This window comes from Mixophyes fleayi, chromosome 2, assembly GCF_038048845.1.
Source record: "Mixophyes fleayi isolate aMixFle1 chromosome 2, aMixFle1.hap1, whole genome shotgun sequence".
Taxonomy (NCBI): Eukaryota; Metazoa; Chordata; class Amphibia; order Anura; family Limnodynastidae; genus Mixophyes; species Mixophyes fleayi.
The window spans coordinates 246,225,647-246,251,847 of NC_134403.1; the positions used below are offsets into that span (position 1 = coordinate 246,225,647).

A 26,201-nucleotide genomic window follows, 5' to 3' on the forward strand; every position below is an offset into this window, starting at 1 on the left:
ACATAACTGTCCCCTGGGTCAATTTGGACCTGATCTAGCTCGAAGTTGAGTTGTTTTCTAATTAATACTGTGACATCTCTGGAGCAGGTAGCAGTTAGTTGGGTTTCCCGGAGACACTCCACATTAGGACTGGACTTCTTGAGCTGACTCAGCAACAATGAACACTTAATTTTATCATTTAATCCTCTAACGTTCCAAGTGAGCAGACGGAGTCCCCCCTGGGCAGACTTACTCACGGTCAAGTTGGCCATAGTGTTCCATCATCGGGAAAGGACATATGGCAGGACCTCCTCCTTAGAAAGTCAGGACTGGGGCTCCGAACATCTAGTCAGCCCCGCGCAGCAGGGAATACAAAACAGCAGCAACATATTAGTCTGAATTTTGAAGAAAAAGGCAGCACTACTTAGTTACATGAAGACACGTGATACAGCAACCTATAATTATCTCAACAACTTTTTCCGCCTGTGTCCAAAATAGATTGTAGGGGTTTGAGTCTAATTTTGGGAAGACCAGTAAGGAGGGGATTGCGATAGTCGATGCGGGAGACGATGATTACATGAATCAAAGTTTTTCCAGTGTCCTGTGTGTACATTTTTTGAAAATGTTTTTTGAGCTGTATGCTGCATGATGTAAATATAGAGTTGATGTGGGGAACAAAGGATAGTTGCGAGTCAAGGATTACACCTAGGCAGATGAGATGTTGCGTTATCAACAGAAATAGAAATGTCAGGCGATACGCTTATGTTGGTAGGTGGAAATATTATTGTTGTGGATAGAGAATAGCAGAGGACCTAGGACTGAGCCTTTTGGTAGTCCAACTGATAAAGGAAGCGGAGCGGTGGTGGATCCAAAGATATTAACACTGAAAGAGCAATTAGCTATGTAGGATGAGAACTAGGATAGGACAGTGTCTCTAAGACCTAGGGATTATAGCGTCTGTATGAGGAGAGAGTGGTCAACAGTGTCAAGCAGAGATATCCAGGAGAATTAGAAGAGAGTAATGGCCTTTAGTTTTAGCTGTGATCAAATCATTGACAACCTCGGTCATGGCAGTCTCTGTCTAGTGTTGAGAGCGAAAGCCTGACTGAAGAGGATCCAGTAGGTTATTTGCAGAAAGAAAGCGTGTGATCGATATAGATACATACAATAGACAGTGTTTTTATATATATTTATACTTAAATTCAAGTTTTCAGCACCCTGTACTCTGTTCAATGTTAAAAAGCTGAAAATTAGCATTTTTTCATGCATGTTTCTGTTAAAGTCTTTTAAAAATTTCCTATGCTGGCTTGACATATTTCTACAATACATTACAGCTTTGAAATGGAGACGATATACATGCCATACTCCACGTCTGCTTCAGCCCCCATCATGAAGTGGTTCAAGTAGCATGTATATGTTACAGAGGGAGCGGATGCAAATTAAGGGTCATCTTCCTCCTCTCTCACCCACTTGCTCTTGGCTTTACCTGATTACCCCCAGGAGGATTAGTGCTTCCCCCACGGCCTCTTTTGGACATACTATATCTCTATGATGTGCACTGCAATGTTTTTTTTGTTTTGTTGTGTCTTTTCTATTTTCTATTTGTTGTAATACTCATTGAGCAACCCCCCTCCTGTATCCCCCCCTGTTGATTCCCCTCCTTTTTTTCTGTACACAGAATATTTTGCAAAAAATTCAATAAAAATTGATGAAAAAAAGCACTTTATAAATAAAAATAATCAACCATTGTATTTTTGTCTTTAATGGTCAATAACATAACATACCTTTACCTGTCAACTGTCCCGATTCCATCTGGATAGTCCTGATTTTAGGGGACTATCTTCATTAGCCAAGAGCTTGTCCCGGCATGAGCAATAGCTGGGATGTATTTCCACTCTTCACTTTACATACATACTGTTTGAACCAGTTAGTGTTGCACTCTTTATATAAGGGAGGATAGGATGGAGATGTAGGTGACTGGAGGAAAGTGCAAGCTATGTCCTCCATGGTACTGGCCACTCCCACACACCCATCTGGCCACACCCAGACATCACTGGCCACACCTTCGGTGGGACGGCACTTATCACAAAAGGCCCTTTATAATTTTCAGCCCCAGGCTCATGTGGCCCTTAATCTGGCCCTGCCAACAAGGAGGCAAAGGAAAAGAAATCTCCAATTGCCGACATGACCTGAGGTCTGTCAAAGATCTCTACACCTATCAGGCAGACATCTTTCCAGCCAGTTCTCTGCATCCTGCGATGTAGCAATGAAGTAGGAGTGACCATCCGCCGTGACTCGCAGTCTAGATGGGAATAGTGTAAGGAAGCTGGAGGTCTCTCAATTTTTTTCTTTGTCGAAGTGAACCATGATTGTTTGATTCATAAATCTTAGTTGGCCCTGCTGTCTGGTCATTTGTAGAACCACATCTCTGTCTTTAAAGTTGGGTAACTTGGCAATGAAGGTGCGGGCTGGGGCAGCAAAATGCAGGGAAAATAGTTCCCTTACAAATTCTCTTATGAACCAGTCCTCCACCCTCTCCAGCAGGCCGACAAATCGAAGATTGTTGCATCGAAGCCTTCCCTCCAAACCTGTCATCTTGGCTCGACATTGGCCGATGTGAGCAGCCAAACCAGAGATCTCCCATCGAAGGGGGGCCATGGATTGTTCCAGATTGGATATTCTACATTCCGCCTCATCCACTCTTGCTCTCATCTTCTGAAGGCCATGACGCATTAGTGAGAGGTCGGCCTGCATCTCTCGTATCTTGTCCATAACCCTTTTCTCTGAGGTTGTAATAGCCAGCAGGATTTGTTGAAGCAAAAGAGGATCTCCCTGTGTTGCAGTATCTGCACCCAATGGAGGAGGGGAGGGCTGTGGAATAAGGGGGGTGAGGGGAATGCCCAAGAGTCCTGGGTGGGTGTCACGGTGTCAGATGTTAGAATAGACCATGAATCCTGCTCAGGTGATGACTAACCTCCAAGAGGTGCGGAGTCTAACAGAGAGGTATTGACCAGGGATCCCTGCAAAGGAATATGGGCTTGGCTTCTCTCAGATTGCAGGTCGCAGTCCTCTAGGAGGTACAGAGCAGGGTACGACAACCTGGACACAGATGAGAAGATAAGTGCATAGATAGATCTGAGAAACGAGATGAAATGACAACAGAACACTGGTGCGCTGAGATCCTGCTGGACAGTATGGCCTAGAGGCAGGATCGATGAAGATGTGTAATGTTCTGCAGGTTAGCCACAGGTCTTGAACCTGGAACAAGAACACAAATACAACAGAGAGGTGGAAGCTGCAGGTAATTGAAGCACTGAGGCCCTGAGAGGCGGTATAGCCTGGAAGCAGGATCGATGACGATGCGCAATGTGCTGCAGGTTCACCACAGGTCTTGATCGTGGAACAGGTAACACGAATACAACGGACAGGTGGCAGCTGCAGATAGCTGAAGCGCTGAGGTCCTAAGAGGCGGTATAGCCTGGAAGCAGGATCGATGATAATGCGCAATGTGCTGCAGGTTCACCACGGGTCTTGATCGGAGAACGGTAACACGAATACCAGGGATACCAGTAGAAGGTGACAGGATTCAGAGAGAATAGCTTCCTCACAGAAGGTGAGACCTGAAGATCTGACAACGGAAGGCAGGAGGAGGTGCCTTAAATAGTGAACTGAAATAACAGTCAGCCAATGTGAATCCAGGAGAAGTTTGAAAGTGCCAGGCTTGCAAATGCACAGCAAATACCGGCCAAATGTCCTCAGAAAGGATCGCCGGTCAAACCAAATGGTAGCGGTAGTCAAGGGAAACCACGATAATGATGATCCCAAACAGAATAGCAGGTGAGATGTGTGATAGCGGGAGTGGTCTGGCAGGCAAACTTTTCCAGTTTAGCTGCTGTCGAGGCAGCATGGCCTGACTTGCCGATTGTGTACAGGCACAGAGGTGTTACCATACATCAAGTGCTATGTCTACCATGTCCCAGCTGCTGTGTTGCAGGCTCCCTCTGATGGTATACACAAATAAGTCCCAAAATACAGACTCCCATGCTATATATACAATTTTGCAGGCTTGGAGAAAGAATAAGTCCCAGTCCACAGACTCTCATGCTGCGTGTACAAATGTTCCCCTGGCTAGGTTAGAGCATATGTCCCAATCTACATATTCCTGTATCGTATAAGTAGATTTACAGGCTTGATTACAGAATGCGCTCCAATCCACAGACTGTATATATAATATCAAAGCACTGGAGGCGCAAAGATGAAGTGATGCTGGTTAATGTTACTCACTGCGGCGAATGCACATTAGAATTGGGCTTTCAGGCAACGAACAGGGTACCTCTGCCCTCAGAATGATGCCAGTCAAGTCTATAGATCCAGGTGTTGCCCCTGATCAGCACACATCTTCACTGGAATAAAAGGCAGTTTATGTGCCAGGAATCCATACAGAGCACATAGGAGCTGCGCCTTCCTCCCTGTCCAAGTCTCTCACTTGACACAGCTGGGTGAGGGCTCTATCTCAACCCGGGCAAGGTGCACCCATGATAGTCACTTGTGCGGGTCCGAATTACTCATCGCCAACATGGAGCTGGGTAGTAATGAAGGGGGGTGGGGCAAATACTCATGCTGGTGCACTGCACAACTTCAGGGGGAGTCACTGAACCCCTGATTGCTCCTCAGACAAATGGGAAGGGAGGGGGGACCCCACTGCCAGCTACCTCTCTCTCCGGCACTTGCGTTCCTCAAAGGCCTTGTCCCCAATGCTTTTCACATTGGCCTGTAAAAGCCAGAATGCACTTGTCCCAATGAAACGACAAGGCTAGTTCACCATCACCTCTACCTCAGAAGATATATAAAAATTATGTGAGCGTTTGAATTTGAGTTACTCTGAGACATCCAGGTCGATTCTAAAATTTGCCCACACTCCTTTACTCTGAAAGCATGGCAAAAGCTTATGGTTCTGCCTGTTTATATACACTATATGACAAACATTACTAGCGCTGTGAAAAAATAAATAATGGGTGCATTGCTTCTATTACTACAAATTATAATGAGGGTAATAGAAATAAAAATAAAAAGTGCCAAAGGCTAATGTTTAAAGAAGACTGCAAACATAGCCCCTAAAATAAACAGCTAGCAAACACTAGAATAAGGACAGCGTTCAAAAGATCAGAAATACACTTTGATTAAGCAACACAAATGGAAAAATAGAGCTGCAATTGATCTTATGAAACCAAACAGTATATTATCATATTAACTAATCGAATTTACAGGGTGTGGTTCTAAAACTTTGAAGTGGGCTTGGCAGGGAAGGGCTGGTAAATTTTAGCCCAGGGGGCAAGGCACAACTTTTAAAGGAAAAAAAATGCAGGTGGCCCAGTGACCCAGGTAGCCCACTATGGGACTGGCCTGGGTGGGGGCAGGGCAGATGCCTCCCTGCCCACCCTGCCCCTGGGGCTTGTTGAGCAAATAGCATATCTAGTTCAACACATTGCATACAAATAGTAAACAAAATAGAAAATCATTATCATTTAAAATGTTGCATGCAAGGAACGGTGAGAGACTTGAATATAAATAATTATATTCAAACAAGCTCACTGTGACTAGATGTTAAAATTATTCAGTCCTCTTTAAAAAGAAATTGACCAGCATGCGATTCTATATCCCGAAATTTTGCAGTCTCGCGTTTAAGGAACAAATTCCCGATATTAGATGTAACAACCACCATATAATAAGTACCCTCTTGAGAGAATCCTCCCTTGGAAAAATAATGGTTAAATCCTCTGCAAACACTGGATTTATGGGACATTCTATTACCTGTCTGGGGCTACTCCACCAGTCTGTTTCATTTGCATTCAATGCCAAATCCTAGTAGCATAAAGACATAACTGACCTGAGCTTATATATTTAGTTATCAAGTAAGCAAAATAAAGTACACCAGGTCAGTGTATGTAATGTAAAGTAAGCTTGTTTGTAAGTAAAATTTTCTGGCAGTCAGCTCGTAATGTTACTAAATGTACGGTCATTATAAATAGACTGCAAAGTGCAAAGTGATGCAAATTATATAAATGCAGTACATAACAAAATACATACATAAGAACAAAATTAAAAGCTCAAAATTAAATGATGCATGAGGTATTTTTTATTACCATTTTATTTATTAACATTCAAATTACATTTTTGGGTGAAAACCAAAACTAAGCACTAGCCTGGAAATCCAAAACAAAAAGACTATAAAGGTTCTAGAAACAAAACCGAAACATGGGGTCTAGTGCTCATCTCTATCAGAAATCAAGTTATTTTGCATTGCTAAAAGACATCTGAACATTTACTGGGAGTCGGACGTAAATGCACAATGTAAACTTTCAAAAAATCTTATTTTGTATTTGGGGACAGAACTAAGCATATTAGTGTTACTGGGCCACGTTCACTGAGTTTCTCTCATCTAAATAAGAAACATTTTACTTTCACGTAGTCTCTGCCATGTTGACTCACAGACCCAAATGCATGGCCATGAAAAAGGAACAAAAAGAAAAGAAAACATATTTAGTGCTGCAGATCTGCATATCTACACATTGGACCTCATTTAGAGTCGGACGCAAAGTCTTTTTTAGGCGCAAGTGTCCAAGATGCAGGCGGATTTGGTGCTTTCTGCACATACATGATAGTGTTTTTTTTGTTAGATGCGCCTAAAACAGACTTTGCGTCCGACTCTAAATGAGGTCCTAAGTCTAGTTTCTAGGCACATAGTTTATCACTGTAGCACATGGAGCCAAATATGGCGGCATTTATTGGAATGAATGATTATCGAGACTGCGCCTAGCCAAGTTCAGTGCATTTATTTTACAGTCTTTTCCTCCCCTCAAAAGAGCTTGAATTTTCCCACCACCTCTGAAAGGGATCAGTAAATTTATCAAGCTAAGGGTTTGAAAAAGTGGAGATGTTGCAACCAATCAGATTCTAGCTGTTATTTTGTAGAATGTACTAAATAAAAGATAATTACTATAGGCAACATCTCTACTTTTTCAAACCTGCAGTTTACTAATTATATCTCCTGGTCTTATTGCTATACTTGAAATGAAATGCATTTTGCACTTTCAGGTGCACCTTTGTGCATTTCCAGGCACATTTCGGCCTCTGTAAGGAAAATTTTCAAACACACAGTGACGTGTAATAAAAGTACAGATATCTCCACTTAGTCATAATGAGGCTAATCTGAGCATTATTTAGGAGAAAAACTGAAAAGTTTATAATAATAAAGGGAACAGTGCTAAAGTGATAGGAGGTTGGACTTTTTATATGATGGTTGTTACATGCATCTTGCAGCTTTTCATGTTTCTCTGGAACCAGGTAGATGATTTTACAGGGTGTGGCTCCAAAACCTTAAAGTGGGCTTGGTGAACAAGTAGCAGCACTATAACACATAAAAAAGCATTGTGGGTGCACTGATTGGTAAAGTTGTTTGTGCACTTACTTGTACACTTTTTCCCATGACCACCTCTGCGCAACGCATTTCGGCTCAGTCTGCAATGAAAATTGTCCTCCCAGAATTCCGCAAACCAAACATTCCTCCTGTTATTATCTAGAGTCCGAGTGGTAAAATACCGGTCAAACCCTAAGACAAGTAGAAAAACAGCATGTAGTAATAATAAAGAATGCAAATGAAATACACATACACATATAACTGTACATCCTGCATGTATGTAAATTGACTTTGTCCATTGACTTTACTGTAAATAATATTTGTATAAGTGTCATGTTTTCCCATCTGTTTCTGTTATGTGATCCTCACTGTCAGTGGATGTGCCAGGACTCCACCAATTTTTTCCAACTATTCACTGGAAACTGATGCATACAGTTGGATTAGAAACCTCAGAGATGGTAGATTACTTTTTTAGGGGTTTAGGATATGTGAGACTTGCGCACGCCAACTTGAACAGCGAGTATAAAAAATGGCAGAGAAAAAGCAGAGAACCGACATATACGCTCAGAAAGGGGTGTTCTGATCGACAGTGATGTCTGTCATTTAGAAACAGGGGAGCCGAGTGGTGGGGGTGGTTTCAAAGATATAATGCCAAGCTGCCTCTCATTATAGAACATGGGTCACAGAGCTTAGTTTTGTGACATAAGGTCATCCTTATTTCTCAAGACTAAGAGCATTCCTGCTCACTCTGCTGGAACCTTCCACGGTTCTACCCTGGTGGTGATGGATGTCAGCAACACTGCACATCTGCATAGGTAAGTACAGTCGGCGGTGGTCATGAGTGGCAGGGGGCAGCATGATATGGCTAGAAGTGTCCATGATGTGGCTGGTCCTGCGGTACTTTACCTGTTAGATGTAATGGCCGGTTTGGATTTTAGATTGTATGTTAGTTTGAAATTGAAAAGAGAGAATTCATCACCACAATGTTTACCTGGGAGTTATGGCACTTACACTTGGTTGGAAGCGTCTGTACTTTAAAGGTCTTTACAGTAGCACTGATTTATCTCACCTAAATTGTTTTGCTAATTGTATTTGAAGTCATATTATGTTATGTACACACATTTTTATTTATTTGTTATGTATTTATATTTATTTGTTCTTTACATCAGAAATGTATAAAGTAAAGCTGTTTTTCCCCCCATCTGCATACCTTCCAACTGTTGCACTTTAGGTAGGGGCTTTAATGGGATTGTCCCATTATCCTGACTGTCAGGACTATTTTCTCAACAACCAAGAGGTATGGCCCACTCAATACCTGTCTGCATTGCAAAGGGCAATGAGCAGGTGCTGCACACATATGCCAATGGTACACACATTAATGTATTTGTACGGAGGTTAGGGGCCGACTTAGTACTTCTCACACACTAGACATGTCCCTAAAAGGGTGCAGCTATGTCCTAAACATGATGTAGCTATGCCCCCTTCAGCAGCATGCAAACAATGTCCTAATCAGGAGGGGGCTCCAAGAAAGTGGCATCTCTTAGACAGGTAAAAGACCACATGGCTGTTCACATGATGTAAAAGAAAGTATGATTCATCAGACAATGCCACCTTGTACCATTGCTCCATGGTCCAGTCCTGCCACTCATGTGATAATATATCCCACCCCATGACAGCTGCCATTGTAACGAGATAATCACTTCACTTGTCAGTGGTTTTAATGTTGTGGCTGATCTTATGTGTATATATATATATATATATATATATATATATATACAATTTCAAAAGCATCATTCAGTATTGATTTTTATTCCAAGTCACCGCTTATTTCTTCAACATAACCATGCTCAATCGCTATCAATGTAAAATGAATTGGAATTGTGGTGGGTTGAATAGTGTTTTGAGACTGAGTGAGATTAGACTCTATTCTTAGTGGAGATTCAATTCAGAGCAATATGTCTCCGGAACAGTCCACATAGACACACTGTGCCAATATTGAGGCTGAAATCTACGCTCATTTTTGAAAAATCCTTACAGTAATAGCATGTGCGCAGTCAGACATTGTGGAATCTCCCCCTTAATGTGTCTAATATGTTCTTCTATCCTGATTTTTAAATTATGTTTTTTTCCCCCAACATATTTCAATCTATATGTATATTCTAATAAATCAATGATGATGTTGTCATATAATTCATTACAGTTTTAATTTTATAAACAGTATAACTACAATTGATTTCAAGTTAAAAAAAACCCACAAGGGTCTGTAAGGTGTTTTATTGATTTTACTTCTAGTACTAAATAAGCTATAAGCAACCATATCTTTAAGATTCCTAGTTTTTTAAAATACAATCGCTAGTTCGCTAGGTGAGGCCACTCTAAGGATGGGATTTGTAAGTAAAATATCCCAATGTATATTTAGTATTTCCTGAATACGACTACCATTGCAAATAAATTGTGTAATAAATTACTTTATTGTGGAATAGACAGCTGCCAATTCAAACAACTAGCATTGTAGTTATGATAGGATACCAACCAGATCCAGAGCCGGTGATAACAGGACAGTAAGAATCACAGTCGCATATGATACAGTTTGTAGTAATCAGGGTCACAGGCAAGGTTTTAGTCCAGGCAGCAAGCAGAATAACCGGGGTCACAAGCCAGAGTCAGATACCAGAGAGCAGATAGGATTTTAAGCAGCACAGAAAAGGTAACATGGAAACGCTAGTGTATATAGTGTATGAATGTTTTAACAGGAAAGGTCTGTCTGGATCAGGTGATTATTTAAAGCAGCTGGTACTAAGGTGTAAGGATGAGTAAACACTATAGGTTTTCAGCCGATTATCAGGCCAATCACATGATAAACGACTGTTCGTCCCGATATCACATTAGTATGTTCGCTCCAACGATGAACGATTATCGTTCCAAAGTACATTGTAGCATTTGATTTGATTTTATAAAAGGACTAAAAATCTTGTTCAACAATGGAACAATGTTGTTCAAATCTGCAGTGTGTATGCACTTACAACCTGCAGTGTAGACAGATCTCCATAGAATTTACAGTATCACCATCTTTTCAGCCGATTGTTATGACAGATGAAGAGCACAGATCTAAAGGTAAATTGTGTATGACGTGTATATTGTGGGCACATGAATTGGCATGTTAATCGGGACTTTCTGTCGTTGGGAAAAATCATTAATGATATCGCATAGGGGAAATTTTCTGTAGTATGTACCCAGCCTTACAGATAAAGGTCCAGCCTCCATATAATATGTGCCCATGGTCACAACATAATAGACAGCAGATAGCCTGCAAAACAGTACTAATAGGTTCATAACAATTACTGCTGTTCCTAATGCTATCTTAAAATAATTGTCCTTGTCTAAAAGGACAATCCCACCTACATTATCAGCTAATGTGATTACATTAAATTATCATTGTACATAACATTTCTCAAAGCATGCTTAAATTACTTTTAGCTCTCCTAGGGCTCAATCTATGGTCTACCTCACATATTATTATTTTTTTACTTTCTCATAAAAAATATTAATACAACTACTTTTTGATTCCAGGGGGTAAAATTTGGATGCTGATTTCAAATCCAAATTGAATGATTAAAATATGTAGACGTGTTCCCAAAACAGGAATCCTTTTAAATAAAAAAAAATGCAGTTCCTTACAAATTTATTCAGTTCTATAAAGGTCTGAAATTTTTGTGTCGGGGCAAAGCACAAGCCTTTGTTATCATACAAAGATGTTTTGAATTTCAGCTTATGACTAGATAAATTAAAAACGCCTAAAATTAATACTAATATCAGTATTACCTATTAAATATTTTTTATTTTTGGAAACCAGGATGCCGGCCCATTTTCCTCTTCTTCTGGATACCAACATTTTAGGGAAGATACTAGCCTCACATTTTCCAGTAAAAGATTTCTATTGTAGGATACCTGATTTGGAGATGAAAAAAATCACCCTCACTTTTAACTCCTCTAAAAGGAGGTAGGGATCCAATACTCATTTAGACAGTGGGAAAATGACTTGGAATTTCAGGTTTCTGCCTTTGATTGGCTGTCAATAGTGCACTTGGAAGTATTGTCTTACTTCTGGTTATCTAATATCAACAACATTTTACATTTGAATTTTATTTATCTTTAAGAATGTAGCTAGGTTACGCATATTATATTCTTAGAGATTTATGAGTTTTCTTAGCTTCTTCTAACCATGGCCTCGTGATGGGCCATTAAAGTAATGTGAGAAGGAAGATGACTACTTCATATTTACTCTCATTGTGGACAACACCCCCTGAAGAAGTCTGCTGGATGAAGAGTTCCCTATTTTTGCTTTACTGGTTCTGACCCTGTGTGGCAGGAGGGACTTTGGAAATTCATCTATCGATTCAAGAATCTTCATCTAGTTCAGATAAGCATGTGTTTTAACTGTTTTATGTATATGCATTATATATTTTTTTCCATTAAATGAAGTTTTTAGACTGTATTACATTATAGTACATGTGTATCTCTTAGGAGTTTTAATTAGGTTCTTTTTACTATGTGTGGGATGATGCCGCAATACCTTACCTGAGGTATTAGATGAGATCCTGAATTTTATTGTTGAAGATCCCTATCCCTATACATGTGTATGTAAGCAATTATGCCTAGTTTATACAAATATGTTACTTCAGCTAGCTAAATTTCTCTAGATTAGCAACTGGGAAGAGGGCCAAAGTAATTGGAGAGGCCTGTAATGATATTGGTAAATTGTCAATTGGTCACTATAGATTTAGGTATATACCAGTAGTTGTACAGCTTACATTTAACAGAATGTATTTTAAACTTCAGAAAAGAAGATATCTTCTTATACAATCACCTCTGAACTGACATATTTTAACATTGGATACAGAGTTATAAATATATATATATATATATATATATATATATATATATATATATATATATATTATTCCTTGCCATTAAAATGGACATAAGTTACATTTAATATTTAGTAATGATCCTTAAAAAAATGAGTCAATAGATAATATAGTGTACAGTGGTTGTGTTGGAATAAAATAAAAAGCCCCCTTATCCTTGTGTGATTTTAAATTCACTATGTAAAGTGCTACAGAATTTGCTGGCGCTATATAAATAAATGATGATGAGAATCCTAATAATATTATAATAAACAAGACACATCATCCGATTAATAATCTGATATAGATAGCATAATAGCCAATAATGTAGATAGTAGAATAGTCAATAGGCGTAAATGTCCTCTGGGACAAACCATGTTACAATGCAAGGGGTGCAAATTAGTTTATTATTTTGCAAATAAGTTGATGTGTTGGAAGCAGGAAAAAGGGGCAAAAAAGGATCTGAGCGATTTTGACCAAATTGTGAAGGCTAGACAGTTGGGTGAGAGCATTTCCAAAACGGCAGGTCTTGTGGGGTGTTCCTGGTATGCAGTGGCTAGTACCTACCAAAAGTGGTCCAAGTAAGAACAACCGGTGAACGAGTGACAGGGTTATGGGCGCCCAAGGCTCATTAATGCACATGGGGGAGTGAAGGCTGATCCTTCTGGTCGAATCCCACAGAAGAGCTACTGTAGCACAAATTGCTGAAAAAGTTACCACAGTGCTTCGCAGCTAGCTGCCTCTGGGGCTGCACAGCCGCAGAACAGTCAGAATGCCCAGTCTGACTCCTGCCCACCGCCAAAAGCGTCTACAATGGGCATGGGAACACACAAACTGGCCCATGGAATAAGGAAATAAAGTGTGGCCTGGTCTGATGAATCACATTTTCCTTTACATTATGTGGGAAGAGATGGTACCAAGATGAACTATGGGAAGGAAACCCAATGGAGCCAGTGTGATGATCTGGGCAATGTTCTGCTGAGAAACCTTGGGTCCTGGCATCCATGTCAAAGTTATTTTGACACCTACCACCTACCTAAACATTGTTGCAGACCATATACACCCCTTCATGGTAACGGTATTCCCTGATGGCAGTGGCCTTTTTCAGCAGCATAATGTGTCCTGCCATACTGCAAAAATTGTTCAGTAATGGTTTTAATTGACAAAAAGTTCAAGGCTTTGACCTGGCCTCCAAATTTCCCAGATCTCAATCCGATCGAACATCTGTGGGATGTGCTGGAAAAACAAGTCCAAGCCATGAAGGCCCCACCTAGTAACTTACAGGACTGAAAGGATCTGCTGCTAAAGTCTTGGCGCCATATACAACAGGACACCTTCAGAGGTGTTATGGAGTCCATGCCTCATCGGGTCAGACCTGTTTTGGCAGCACGAGGGGGACCTACACAATATTAGGCAGGTGGTTGTAATGTTGTGTGTGTGTGTGTGTGTGTTTATATATATATATATATATATATATATATATATATATATATACATATATATATATATATATAAAGAGATAGGTAGATATATAGATAGATAGATAGATAGATAGATAGATATTGTGACAAAGACACTGGAATAGTGTCTGCTGCCAGGTATATTAGTCCCAGGTTTCTAGTCTACATGTTTTAAAACCTCAGGAAGAGTGTATATATTTGGAAAATCCTTCCCAGAAAGATGTTCAGCTTTAGGAAAAAGCTGGTAAGGGTCCCTGGGATGTAAATGGAGAAGAGAAGGGTGGGCTCCATTTACAAGGCCCAGTCTGGGTCTTCTGTTCTGCTGTCAGAATGATTAATGCTGGAACCTGTGAGCCTTGTTTAAAAGGCTGCCAGGCAATGTGTATTTATATGTACATATATATATATATATATATATATATATATATATATATATATATATATATCATATGTATCCATACATATTATACAGAGAAAGAGAAATGTTGATGTTTAGTACAACAGCAATGGCCGCTAATAATATCCAATAATAGTATGTTAATAAACCTCTGACGGATGCCCTTCTGGGCAATATAGTGACGGATCCTTCTGCAACTTCCTCCTGCTGAAGGACTGGTGAGATCTTTGAGCCCCAACTGTCCGAGCCAACCCACATGAAGTGTCCTGTTTGGTTTGCCCTCTTTGCTGCTGCAAGCACTCTCCTGTAGAAGAAGGAAAGAGAAACAAGAAAATTAAAATAAAACAACAAGATACAATAAAGGGATAAGTGAGATATAAAACATAAATGAATATTAGCCTTTTATTAGCCTTGTTATGTCAACTATGATTACATCACAAATGCAATTACTGCAAACCCCATTATCACTCATTTTAATTAAAATTGGCATGCGTTTCAGCCAGCAAAAATCACTCAGTATGCTGCTTCTAAAAGATTGTTTAACTATAACACAGTTTCTATTTGGTTTCAAGGCATTTATCAAAATTCACATGCTTTGTCAAAAATTCCCTATCTATGTAACTTCAGATATACAATAGCCGCATGGATGCGAGTCTGAATGTCATGATATTAAGTGACGTGTGCTTCGATACAAAATGTGGGTATTTAGCTGCATCACTGGGAACATCCCCAAAAAATGTAGGTGTTAAAAGGGGAAAAAACAGAGGTAGATACCAGAATACCTAAATGCACCTTGTAGGTATGGAGTCTCTTTGAAAATCTGATCCTGTATGTGCTGAACCTATATCTGCATCCTTAGGCTGGAAGTCTGCCACAGAGGAACAAGAGCAGCAATTTGGAGGGATGACAAGCAGCTACCAAGACTAGAATCCACATTGTAGAGCTCTGTGTGCCTCATTCATTAAGGAAAGTAAAGCCAAAAGAATGAGTAACTTAGCGCCTTCGTAAAACCATGTTGCATTGGCGGGGTGGGGGTTTATAAATTTAAAATGTTGGGACATATTTATAGTTAGGTTCAGTGTAAACATAAAGCTATCAAGTATTTATGCGCTACATGAAAAAACAGGCAGTATTTAACTTATGTGCAAAATAATAAACTAATATGTACCCCTTGCATTGTAACTTGGTTTTGTCCAGGAGAAAACTTACTATTTTTTTTTAGTTTCTTTCCTTAATGAATCAGGCCGAATTTGTCATATGCAGAGTTAGCAAAATATAGAGTTTTAATAGGTATAATAAAACAGTGTGGATTTCAGTCGACAGACACAATTCATACACCTTCTCCACAACATTACCACAACTACAAGCTTATTAGGCTTTGTCTGTATTAAATAACACTTACTTAAGTGCTTAGTTCCTCCTAAATACAACCCAATGCACAGCAATTATCCAAATATAGAGAAATTAATAGTTTTTATTATGCCAATATTGATATCTTTAGCACAAGAATTCATTGAAAGATTGGCATACAAAAATATCCACCCACAGTTCACCTGATATCGTCTTCACTGGCAAAGATGATGACAGCACGGGCATTGGATGTCTCCAGAAGTCGTCGAATTATCTTATCAAACTCTCCGACTTTTGGCTCTCGTGGAATTTTAACTGACTGTGCCACACACACACTTCCTGCAGATATAAGAAAATTAATTTCCACTGTGTGCATTCAAAACTGATAAATCACACTGTAGTACTTGACATTTACTTAAATAACCTCTATAAGGTTTACCAGAGGCGGAACTAGAGAGCTGTGGACCCCAGTGCAGGGAGGCAAGGAGGAGGGAACCGGGGTCCTTGACACTCTGCATCTGCCATGCAGTGAGCCTCATTATCTCCATGGGCCCCGATGCACAGCACCTGCCACACTAATAGTAGTTTCACCACTGATGTTTACACAAAGCCCAAGTGAAAAAAATCTATTGAGATTAAATTCTCATGTTTCATGATTTTTCTCTAGCCTTGTGTTTCATTGAATAAGGGGTCAATTGTATTTTGTACATACTGTATTTACAGAAATAGTCATATTGGGGTTGGGTATATCTTATGGGTGGTGAAAAATCCGACACACTTTATTCCTACCAAAAAAATCTGAAATGTGACAAAAACGACTAGAAAATAAAGAGACTTACATGAAAACCGAAGGTCCACATCTCCGATCGAAGAGCCATGCTGACAGGCAGTGATTCCGAACACACAGGTCTCCGGCACTTCACTTTCACGTCAGCACGACATAGATGAAGGTTCTTTTAAAGTGGCTAACCTGCGGGGTAAGTCTCTTTATTTTTTAGTCGTTTTTGTCACATTTCGGATTTTTTTGTAGGAATAAAGTGTGTCGAATTTGTCAGCGTCGGTGATATGATTACCACCGTCATATTGTTACCTAACATGTTACAATGCAAGATAACATAAAATAACAAATAGTAGTAAAATAGTTCAAACTGTTTTCAGGTTATGAACTTGTTAATAATAATGTATATACATTTTTCTATCTTACCGTCCTCCCTGGATTTCTGGATAAATGCTTCCACACCACTTTCACCATAGCTGCCTTCAGATGCTAGTGTAGATACGTAACTCCACTTCAGGGCTTTGACAATATCCACCATGGCCTGAGCCTGATAAGTGTCAGATGGTACCACACGAGAAAAAAAATCATATCGACTGTTGTCACTTAGGTCTGGCGCAGTAGAGGCATAGCTCACTTGTGGAATCTGTGGGGAGTAGAAGATTGAGAAATTGAATTCAATTTAATAGTAGCAACGGTGGATGCTTTCTGTACAGGAGATAAGGTCTGGATAAGAAAGATTTTAAGTGGACCATACATAAAACCTCTTTCCATGTGTCAATAATAATGGAATTTCACACAACAGTGCATTAGCAGTAAATGTATTGCAAATTATTACTGCACCATTTTGTATGTTAATGCAAGTGTGTGTGTGTGTGTGTGTGTGTGTGTGCGTGTGCGTGTAAATATTTCAGGGAGTTATCGGAAAATACATATTTGAGAGACAGGTTTAATGGGGATAGAGTTATGTGACAGGGGGTGGTGATGTTGTCGCGTCACCATAGCCCCGCCCCCACTATAAAATGCACAAATTCACGGCATTGAATATTGAGGACTCGCCGAAAATTCGTGAGCCTCCTGGAAATTCCGGGAGAGTAGGCAAGTATGAGCAACTTTATTAAAAAACACTGCAGATAATACTATATTTCTGAGAAAATAACAGCTGATGACAGGTTGTAATACTGTAACTTTCAGTGAAGTAGATAATAAGGTTACATAAGCTATTAACTTATGTCATGTTATGGCAAATTATAAATGTGTGATAATCACAAGTGTGAACTGGTTCAAAAAGAAGTAGGGCAACTGGATGAAGCTTTCCAGATCTCTGGATTGACTGGATACACATGCAGGTATAGCACATAGAAACAGTTCAGTATTCATTTAGAGCAGTCCTGCATGTATTATTATATTTAGGTTATATTAAGGTGATTCATTTTTTGATTTAGTAAACTTACCGTGCGTTATTTCTAGAGATGCTCACTGACCCCTGTGTTTTGGTTTTGGTTTTGGTTTTCGATCTGGATTACCGTCGTGTTTTGGTTTTGGTTTTGCCAAACCGCCCTTGCGTGTTTTGGTTTTGGTTTTGTTTGGTTTTGTTTTGCAATTTTGTTTAAAAATCAATGTTTTTGGGCATAAAATAACCTAATTTAGTGCCCCACCTCTTTCTTGGATAAGTAAGGTAATTCTAAAGCTAATAAATTAGGAAGAAAACAGTTTAATCCCTGGTAGGCCGTGTCTTAATTCTGCACACAAACCTGGTTGTCTTCCTCTTCATCTTAGCCTATTGGTAATGCAGCCATCCTCTTTGGGTGTATATTACACTCTCCACTTGCAGTTGAATAGAAAAAAAGCAGCCTGCATAGACTGTAGAATTAGAAAGTAAAAATAAATGGACCAAATTAGTTTGGTATCTGTCTGCATCAGCCCCCCCCCCCATCCACTTGTAGTAAAATAGAACAAAAGCAGCCTGCATAGACTGTAGAATATGAAAGTAAACATAAATGGACCAAGGCAGTTTGGTATCTGTCTGCATCAGCCCCCCCCATCCACTTGTAGTAAAATAGAACAAAAGCAGCCTGCATAGACTAGAACTAGAATATAAAAAGAAATGGACAAAGGCAGTTTGGTATCTATCTGCATCAGATCTCCTCTCCATTAGGAGTAAAATAGAAAACTATTCAGCCGTTATATAATCTAGAATATAAATAGAAATTGAGAAAGGCAATTTGGTATCTGTCTGCATCATAATCATCAACATCATCATTAGCGCCCTCGTCGCCTACACAAATCTCCCCCTCTTCTAATTCCAAAGTGGCATCCTCAATTTGTGTATAACCGGCTACACTCGGGCTGTTCAGGCACACATCAGCAGAACTGCTGAAAGGGCCCCTCTTTATGGGTACACTAACAGAATGCTCCCGATTAGTCATCCCACTGTTGGATGGACTCTCCACAGGGATTGGTGTCATTTCTGATTCAGAGCAAACATTATCCTCTAATGCCTTACTGTTTTCTTGCAGCTCGGCTTTGACGCGTAACAGTAGTTGTGCACCACTTTTAAACTCCAAATTACTTGGTCTTGCTTTGTCACGAGTGACCGTACAAGAAGAAGGGTTCAAAAGACTGTGTAGTTTGACATCGCCTTTCCCATGACGTACTGGGAACACTACCATCAGGACTGGTGACAGAACCTGGTTGCTCATTCTGCTCACATGTGGACTGCTTTGAATCCATTCTGAGCCCAAAGCACTTGTAGTGCTACAAATTGTTTTAGATACTGCTGACAAATATGACTTTTGACAGCCAGAAATATTAATGCAAAAGTATGGGGGACACCCCAAAAGCACTTGGAGTGCTAAATATTATTTTTTTAGACTGCTGACAAACAGGACTTTTGACAGCCAGAAATATTAATGGAAAAGAATGGGGCACAGCCCAAAAGCACTTGGAGTGCTAAATATTATTTTTTTGGCACTGCTGCAAAATAGGACTTTTTTGACAGCCAGATACATTTCTGCAAAAGAATGGGGGACACCCCAAAAACAAATGGGAGTGCTAAATATATTTTTTTTGGCACTACTGCAAAATAGGACTTTTTGGACAGCCAGATAAATTTCTGCAAAATAATGGGGGACATCCCAAAAACAAATGGGAGCGCTAAATATATTTTTTGGCACTGCTGCAAAATAGGACTTTTTGGACAGCCAGAAAAATTTCTGCAAAAGAATGGGAGACACCCCAACAGCACTTGGAGTGCCAGAAACTGAACAAAAACCCTCCTCTCTTCTCCTCTTACTGCTGTAACAACTGATTACAATGGTATTGAATACAATCAATTACTGTCCCTGCGCTGATATAGCCAGTGTGACCTAACCCTGCTTTCTCCCTCTGTCAAATGGTGATGGATTGCTGTGGAGGCTGGTATTTATGCTTTTCAAATCTTGCGAGAACCGAGCTCAGAAAAACGAATACGTCACGATGACGTTTTGCCTCGATTTCGAATCTGAATGGGCGGGAGAGTACCGAGCGTGCTCGGCTCGCTACTCTGATTCGGATCTCGGGGAACCGAGCCCGCCCATCTCTAGTTATTTCTATGTAAGCTCACAAGGTCACAGTAGGAAGGTCACCCTCTTCCTTACATCATCAGATTATATTTCTAAAATTCTGGTCTCAGACGCTATGCTGCAGCAAAGTTAGACAGGACACTCATGTCATTTTGGTGGGTATTAGTGCCACATGCCTTAAACTACATGCACATGTATATCATACTTGCCAACTTTGATATATGAAGCTCCAGGAGATGCCGGATAGGGGCTGTGGTGGGATGGCGGTAGGGGCGGGGCACGGTCAACCACGTCATTTCCCCCCTCCCACATCGGAATCAGCATTTTGTCATGGGGCGGGCTAAAATGACACGATTCACTGCAAATCTTGTCATTCAGGCTCCCATCCTCCCCATTTCACTAGGAAGTGTGCAGAATGCTGGAGAATTGCCTGCTCTCCCGGGAGTCTGGGGGACCTACCTGGATTTCGGAAGAGTTGGCAAGCATGATGTATATATGTATCAGTTTATCTGATTTCTGTATATACCTTTTCTATCTTTATGATGCACATTTCTTAAAATGTCTGTGATCATGGTTACATGTCTGAATGTTTATTACCGCTTTTCATGACAATAAAAATTATCCCTTGCCACAGTTTAACAAAAAATGATCACAGAGGCAGTTAACTAGTACATTGTCTCTCCAGTTGTGTGCTTGCATGAGTCAGCTTTCACAAATCAATCACAATCTTCAAAAAAATCACAGGATAAATACTGGAGAATCAGGTCAACCACATTGCATGAAACATAAAGAATCTACTCAGTACAGCTGGGTACACACTAAAGAAAATTTCTAACGATGCGATATCGTTAGCAATTTTACCAATGACTGAAGTTCTGATCAGGATGCCAATTCATGCGTACACACTATAGATGATTTAAATGACTATTGTACAATTCAGGGCTTTTTCTTTTTTATAACCATTGTCTTAAATTATCGTGATTCTGTACACACTGTGCAGATATATTATGGCCTCCCAGCTGCCTCCCAGCAGCAATATGCTAAATAAATTTAAATATAAGCCGAACATCAGCACACACAACACCTACAAACAAAGATTCAGAAACAGGAAATACATCATCACCATTCATTCTATTGTACAGCTTTGTGTATAGTGTATGTTCATCAATTCTTTTCTGAACTGTACAATTACTACAATTTATTTTAATATAATGGCTACAATAAATCAACAGAAAGTTTGTGGCTTGTTGCTTCTTGCTATGGCAAGCAGCCTCGGACTGGCCTGCCGGACAGCCGGACTATCCACCGATAGGCCCGGCGGGGTTAAAGCTCCGCCCCCTCCGCTGTTGGGGTGGAGTTTACGGGGAACACTGGAGTTCAGATGTTGGCGGACAGCAGCACCGCAGCGAACACGCCCACTACACGTCATCACTATCGACGAGGGTCTCTAGTCAAGCGCCTAGCAACACTAGCGTGCATTCCAGCTGCCACGCAGGCTAACACAGATCCAGATCCATTTCCAGGACTGCCTCGCGACTGAACAACAGCAAGTATTACTTAACAAATGAATGAGAAAATTCAGCGCATAGTTGATAGACAATATGACTAGTAATATATTAGGATATGCACGTGGTATAGAAATGTTATAGCTCTTCTCTGCTGCAACTAATGGAGTCCTCCTCACGATGCGTCAAAATTGATTTGCTGGAAGTGTTTTTGAAGAGTGATAATCCAAATAGTTCCAAACAGTGTGCAGCTACGATGTCATTTACATCTATACTATTGAACCTTTTTGAACCTAACGGGCATCCGTCCACACAGGAAGCGCTAGGAGGATCTGTGCGTTCCACTTGCGTTTCACTGCGGGTGGAGAAAGCCGACATCGTAGCTGCACACTGTTTGGAACTATTTGGATTATCACTCTTCAAAAACCCTTCCAGCAAATCAATTTCACCGCATCGTGAGGAGGACTCCATTAGTTGCAGCAGGGAAAGAGCAGGGTAAGATTTTAAAACAACTACTTTTTCCGCAGAAGAGCTATAACATTTCTATACCACGTGCATATCCTAATATATTACCAGTCATATTGTCTATCAACTATGCGCTGAATTTTCTCATTATTTGTATACAGTTCCTCATTTTTTCAGCAGCAGGTTATTTGTGCATGAGAAGCGCCGATATATATATATATATATATATATATTAGGGATGTGCACGGGCGACTTTTGAGGTCTCGTGTTTTGTGTTTTGGATCCGGATTTTCTCGATGTTTTGGGTTCGGATTTGTTTCGCAAAACACCTGCCGAAAGGTTTTGGTTCGGATTTAAGGTTTTGGATTCGGATTTTTTTTGAAAAAAGCATAAAAAGTTAAAAAATCAATTTTTTGGGCTTATTTTCACTCCTACGCTATTATTGACCTCAATAACATTCAATAACAAGCATTTCCACTAATTTACCGTGTATTCTGAACACCTCACAATATAGTTCTTAGTCCAAACTGTTGCAACGAGCTATCTTTCTGGACTGCGTAGTGGAGTGGTCCCCACAATATAATAAGAAAACCATCAACTGGTCTTAATCGCACCAAAACATGTACCTGGACTGCGTAGAGGAGTGGGTCACCACAATATATATAATAAGAAAACCATCAACTGGTATGAATCGCACCGAATAATGTACCTGGACTGCGTAGAGGAGTGGGTCACCACAATATAAATTAAAAACCCTGAACTTGTATGATTCGCACCAATTATGTACCTGGACTGCGTAGAGGAGTGGGTCACCACAATATATATATAATAAGAAAACCATCAACTGGTATGAATCGCACCGAATAATGTACCTGGACTGCGTAGAGGAGTGGGTCACCACAATATAAATTAAAAACCCTGAACTTGTATGATTCGCACCAATAATGTACCTGGACTGCTTAGAGGAGTGGGTCACCACAATATAAATTAAAAACCCTGAACTTGTATGATTCGCACCAATAATGTACCTGGACTGCTTAGAGGAGTGGGTCACCACAATATAAATTAAAAACCCTGAACTTGTATGATTCGCACCAATAATGTACCTGGACTGCGTAGAGGAGTGGGTCACCACAATATAAATTAAAAACCCTGAACTTGTATGATTCGCACCAATAATGTACCTGGACTGCGTAGAGGAGTGGGTCACCACAATATAAATTAAAAACCCTGAACTTGTATGATTCGCTCCAATAATGTACCTGGACTGCGTAGAGGAGTGGGTCACCACAATATAAATTAAAAACCCTGAACTTGTATGATTCGCTCCAATAATGTACCTGGACTGCGTAGAGGAGTGGGTCACCACAATATAAATTAAAAACCCTGAACTTGTATGATTCGCACCAATAATGTACCTGGACTGCGTAGAGGAGTGGGTCACCACAATATAAATTAAAAACCCTGAACTTGTATGATTCGCACCAATAATGTACCTGGACTGCGTAGAGGAGTGGGTCACCACAATATAAATTAAAAACCCTGAACTTGTATGATTCGCACCAATAATGTACCTGGACTGCGTAGAGGAGTGGGTCACCACAATATAAATTAAAAACCCTGAACTTGTATGATTCGCTCCAATAATGTACCTGGACTGCGTAGAGGAGTGGGTCACCACAATATAAATTAAAAACCCTGAACTTGTATGATTCGCACCAATAATGTACCTGGACTGCGTAGAGGAGTGGGTCACCACAATATATATATAATAAGAAAACCATCAACTGGTATGAATCGCACCGAATAATGTACCTGGACTGCGTAGAGGAGTGGGTCACCACAATATAAATTAAAAACCCTGAACTTGTATGATTCGCACCAATAATGTACCTGGACTGCTTAGAGGAGTGGGTCACCACAATATAAATTAAAAACCCTGAACTTGTACGATTCGCACCAATAATGTACCTGGACTGCGTAGAGGAGTGGGTCACCACAATATAAATTAAAAACCATCAACTGGTATGAATCGCACCGAATAATGTACCTGGACTGCGTAGAGGAGTGGGTCACCACAATATAAATTAAAAACCCTGAACTTGTATGATTCGCTCCAATAATGTACCTGGACTGCGTAGAGGAGTGGGTCACCACAATATAAATTAAAAACCCTGAACTTGTATGATTCGCACCAATAATGTACCTGGACTGCGTAGAGGAGTGGGTCACCACAATATAAATTAAAAACCCTGAACTTGTATGATTCGCACCAATAATGTACCTGGACTGCGTAGAGGAGTGGGTCACCACAATATAAATTAAAAACCCTGAACTTGTATGATTCGCACCAATAATGTACCTGGACTGCGTAGAGGAGTGGGTCACCACAATATAAATTAAAAACCCTGAACTTGTATGATTCGCTCCAATAATGTACCTGGACTGCGTAGAGGAGTGGGTCACCACAATATAAATTAAAAACCCTGAACTTGTATGATTCGCTCCAATAATGTACCTGGACTGCGTAGAAGAGTGGGTCACCACAATATATATAATAAGAAAACCATCAACTGGTATGAATCGCACCGAATAATGTACCTGGACTGCGTAGAGGAGTGGGTCACCACAATATAAATTAAAAACCCTGAACTTGTATGATTCGCACCAATAATGTACCTGGACTGCGTAGAGGAGTGGGTCACCACAATATATATATAATAAGAAAACCATCAACTGGTATGAATCGCACCGAATAATGTACCTGGACTGCGTAGAGGAGTGGGTCACCACAATATAAATTAAAAACCCTGAACTTGTATGATTCGCACCAATAATGTACCTGGACTGCTTAGAGGAGTGGGTCACCACAATATAAATTAAAAACCCTGAACTTGTATGATTCGCACCAATAATGTACCTGGACTGCGTAGAGGAGTGGGTCACCACAATATAAATTAAAAACCCTGAACTTGTATGATTCGCTCCAATAATGTACCTGGACTGCGTAGAGGAGTGGGTCACCACAATATAAATTAAAAACCCTGAACTTGTATGATTCGCACCAATAATGTACCTGGACTGCGTAGAGGAGTGGGTCACCACAATATATATAATAAGAAAACCATCAACTTGTATGATTCGCACCAATAATGTACCTGGACTGCATAGAGGAGTGGGTCACCACAATATAAATTAAAAACCCTGAACTTGTATGATTCGCTCCAATAATGTACCTGGACTGCGTAGAGGAGTGGGTCACCACAATATAAATTAAAAACCCTGAACTTGTATGATTCGCACCAATAATGTACCTGGACTGCGTAGAGGAGTGGATCACCACAATATAAATTAAAAACCCTGAACTTGTATGATTCGCACCAATAATGTACCTGGACTGCGTAGAGGAGTGGGTCACCACAATATAAATTAAAAACCCTGAACTTGTATGATTCGCACCAATAATGTACCTGGACTGCGTAGAGGAGTGGGTCACCACAATATAAATTAAAAACCCTGAACTTGTATGATTCGCTCCAATAATGTACCTGGACTGCGTAGAGGAGTGGGTCACCACAATATAAATTAAAAACCCTGAACTTGTATGATTCGCACCAATAATGTACCTGGACTGCGTAGAAGAGTGGGTCACCACAATATATATAATAAGAAAACCATCAACTGGTATGAATCGCACCGAATAGTGTACCTGGACTGCGTAGAGGAGTGGGTCACCACAATATAAATTAAAAACCCTGAACTTGTATGATTCGCACCAATAATGTACCTGGACTGCGTAGAGGAGTGGGTCACCACAATATATATATAATAAGAAAACCATCAACTGGTATGAATCGCACCGAATAATGTACCTGGACTGCATAGAGGAGTGGGTCACCACAATATAAATTAAAAACCCTGAACTTGTATGATTCGCTCCAATAATGTACCTGGACTGCGTAGAGGAGTGGGTCACCACAATATAAATTAAAAACCCTGAACTTGTATGATTCGCACCAATAATGTACCTGGACTGCGTAGAGGAGTGGATCACCACAATATAAATTAAAAACCCTGAACTTGTATGATTCGCACCAATAATGTACCTGGACTGCGTAGAGGAGTGGGTCACCACAATATAAATTAAAAACCCTGAACTTGTATGATTCGCACCAATAATGTACCTGGACTGCGTAGAGGAGTGGGTCACCACAATATAAATTAAAAACCCTGAACTTGTATGATTCGCTCCAATAATGTACCTGGACTGCGTAGAGGAGTGGGTCACCACAATATAAATTAAAAACCCTGAACTTGTATGATTCGCACCAATAATGTACCTGGACTGCGTAGAAGAGTGGGTCACCACAATATATATAATAA

General features: G+C 40.2%; 1 protein-coding gene across 2 annotated transcripts in view; it reads right to left on the reverse strand.

The window, feature by feature from the left end:
- Positions 1-26,201, reverse strand: part of GRM4 (glutamate metabotropic receptor 4) — a 184,999-nt gene that overhangs the window by 32,867 nt on the left and 125,931 nt on the right. For both annotated transcript variants that reach the window (XM_075195731.1, XM_075195730.1), the window contains exons 3-6: positions 16,715-16,931; positions 15,714-15,849; positions 14,310-14,464; positions 7,448-7,588 (exon numbers count right to left, since the gene is read on the reverse strand). In XM_075195731.1, the coding sequence (XP_075051832.1) occupies positions 7,448-7,588; positions 14,310-14,464; positions 15,714-15,849; positions 16,715-16,931 (649 nt within the window). The remainder of the gene's footprint in view (positions 1-7,447; positions 7,589-14,309; positions 14,465-15,713; positions 15,850-16,714; positions 16,932-26,201) is intronic.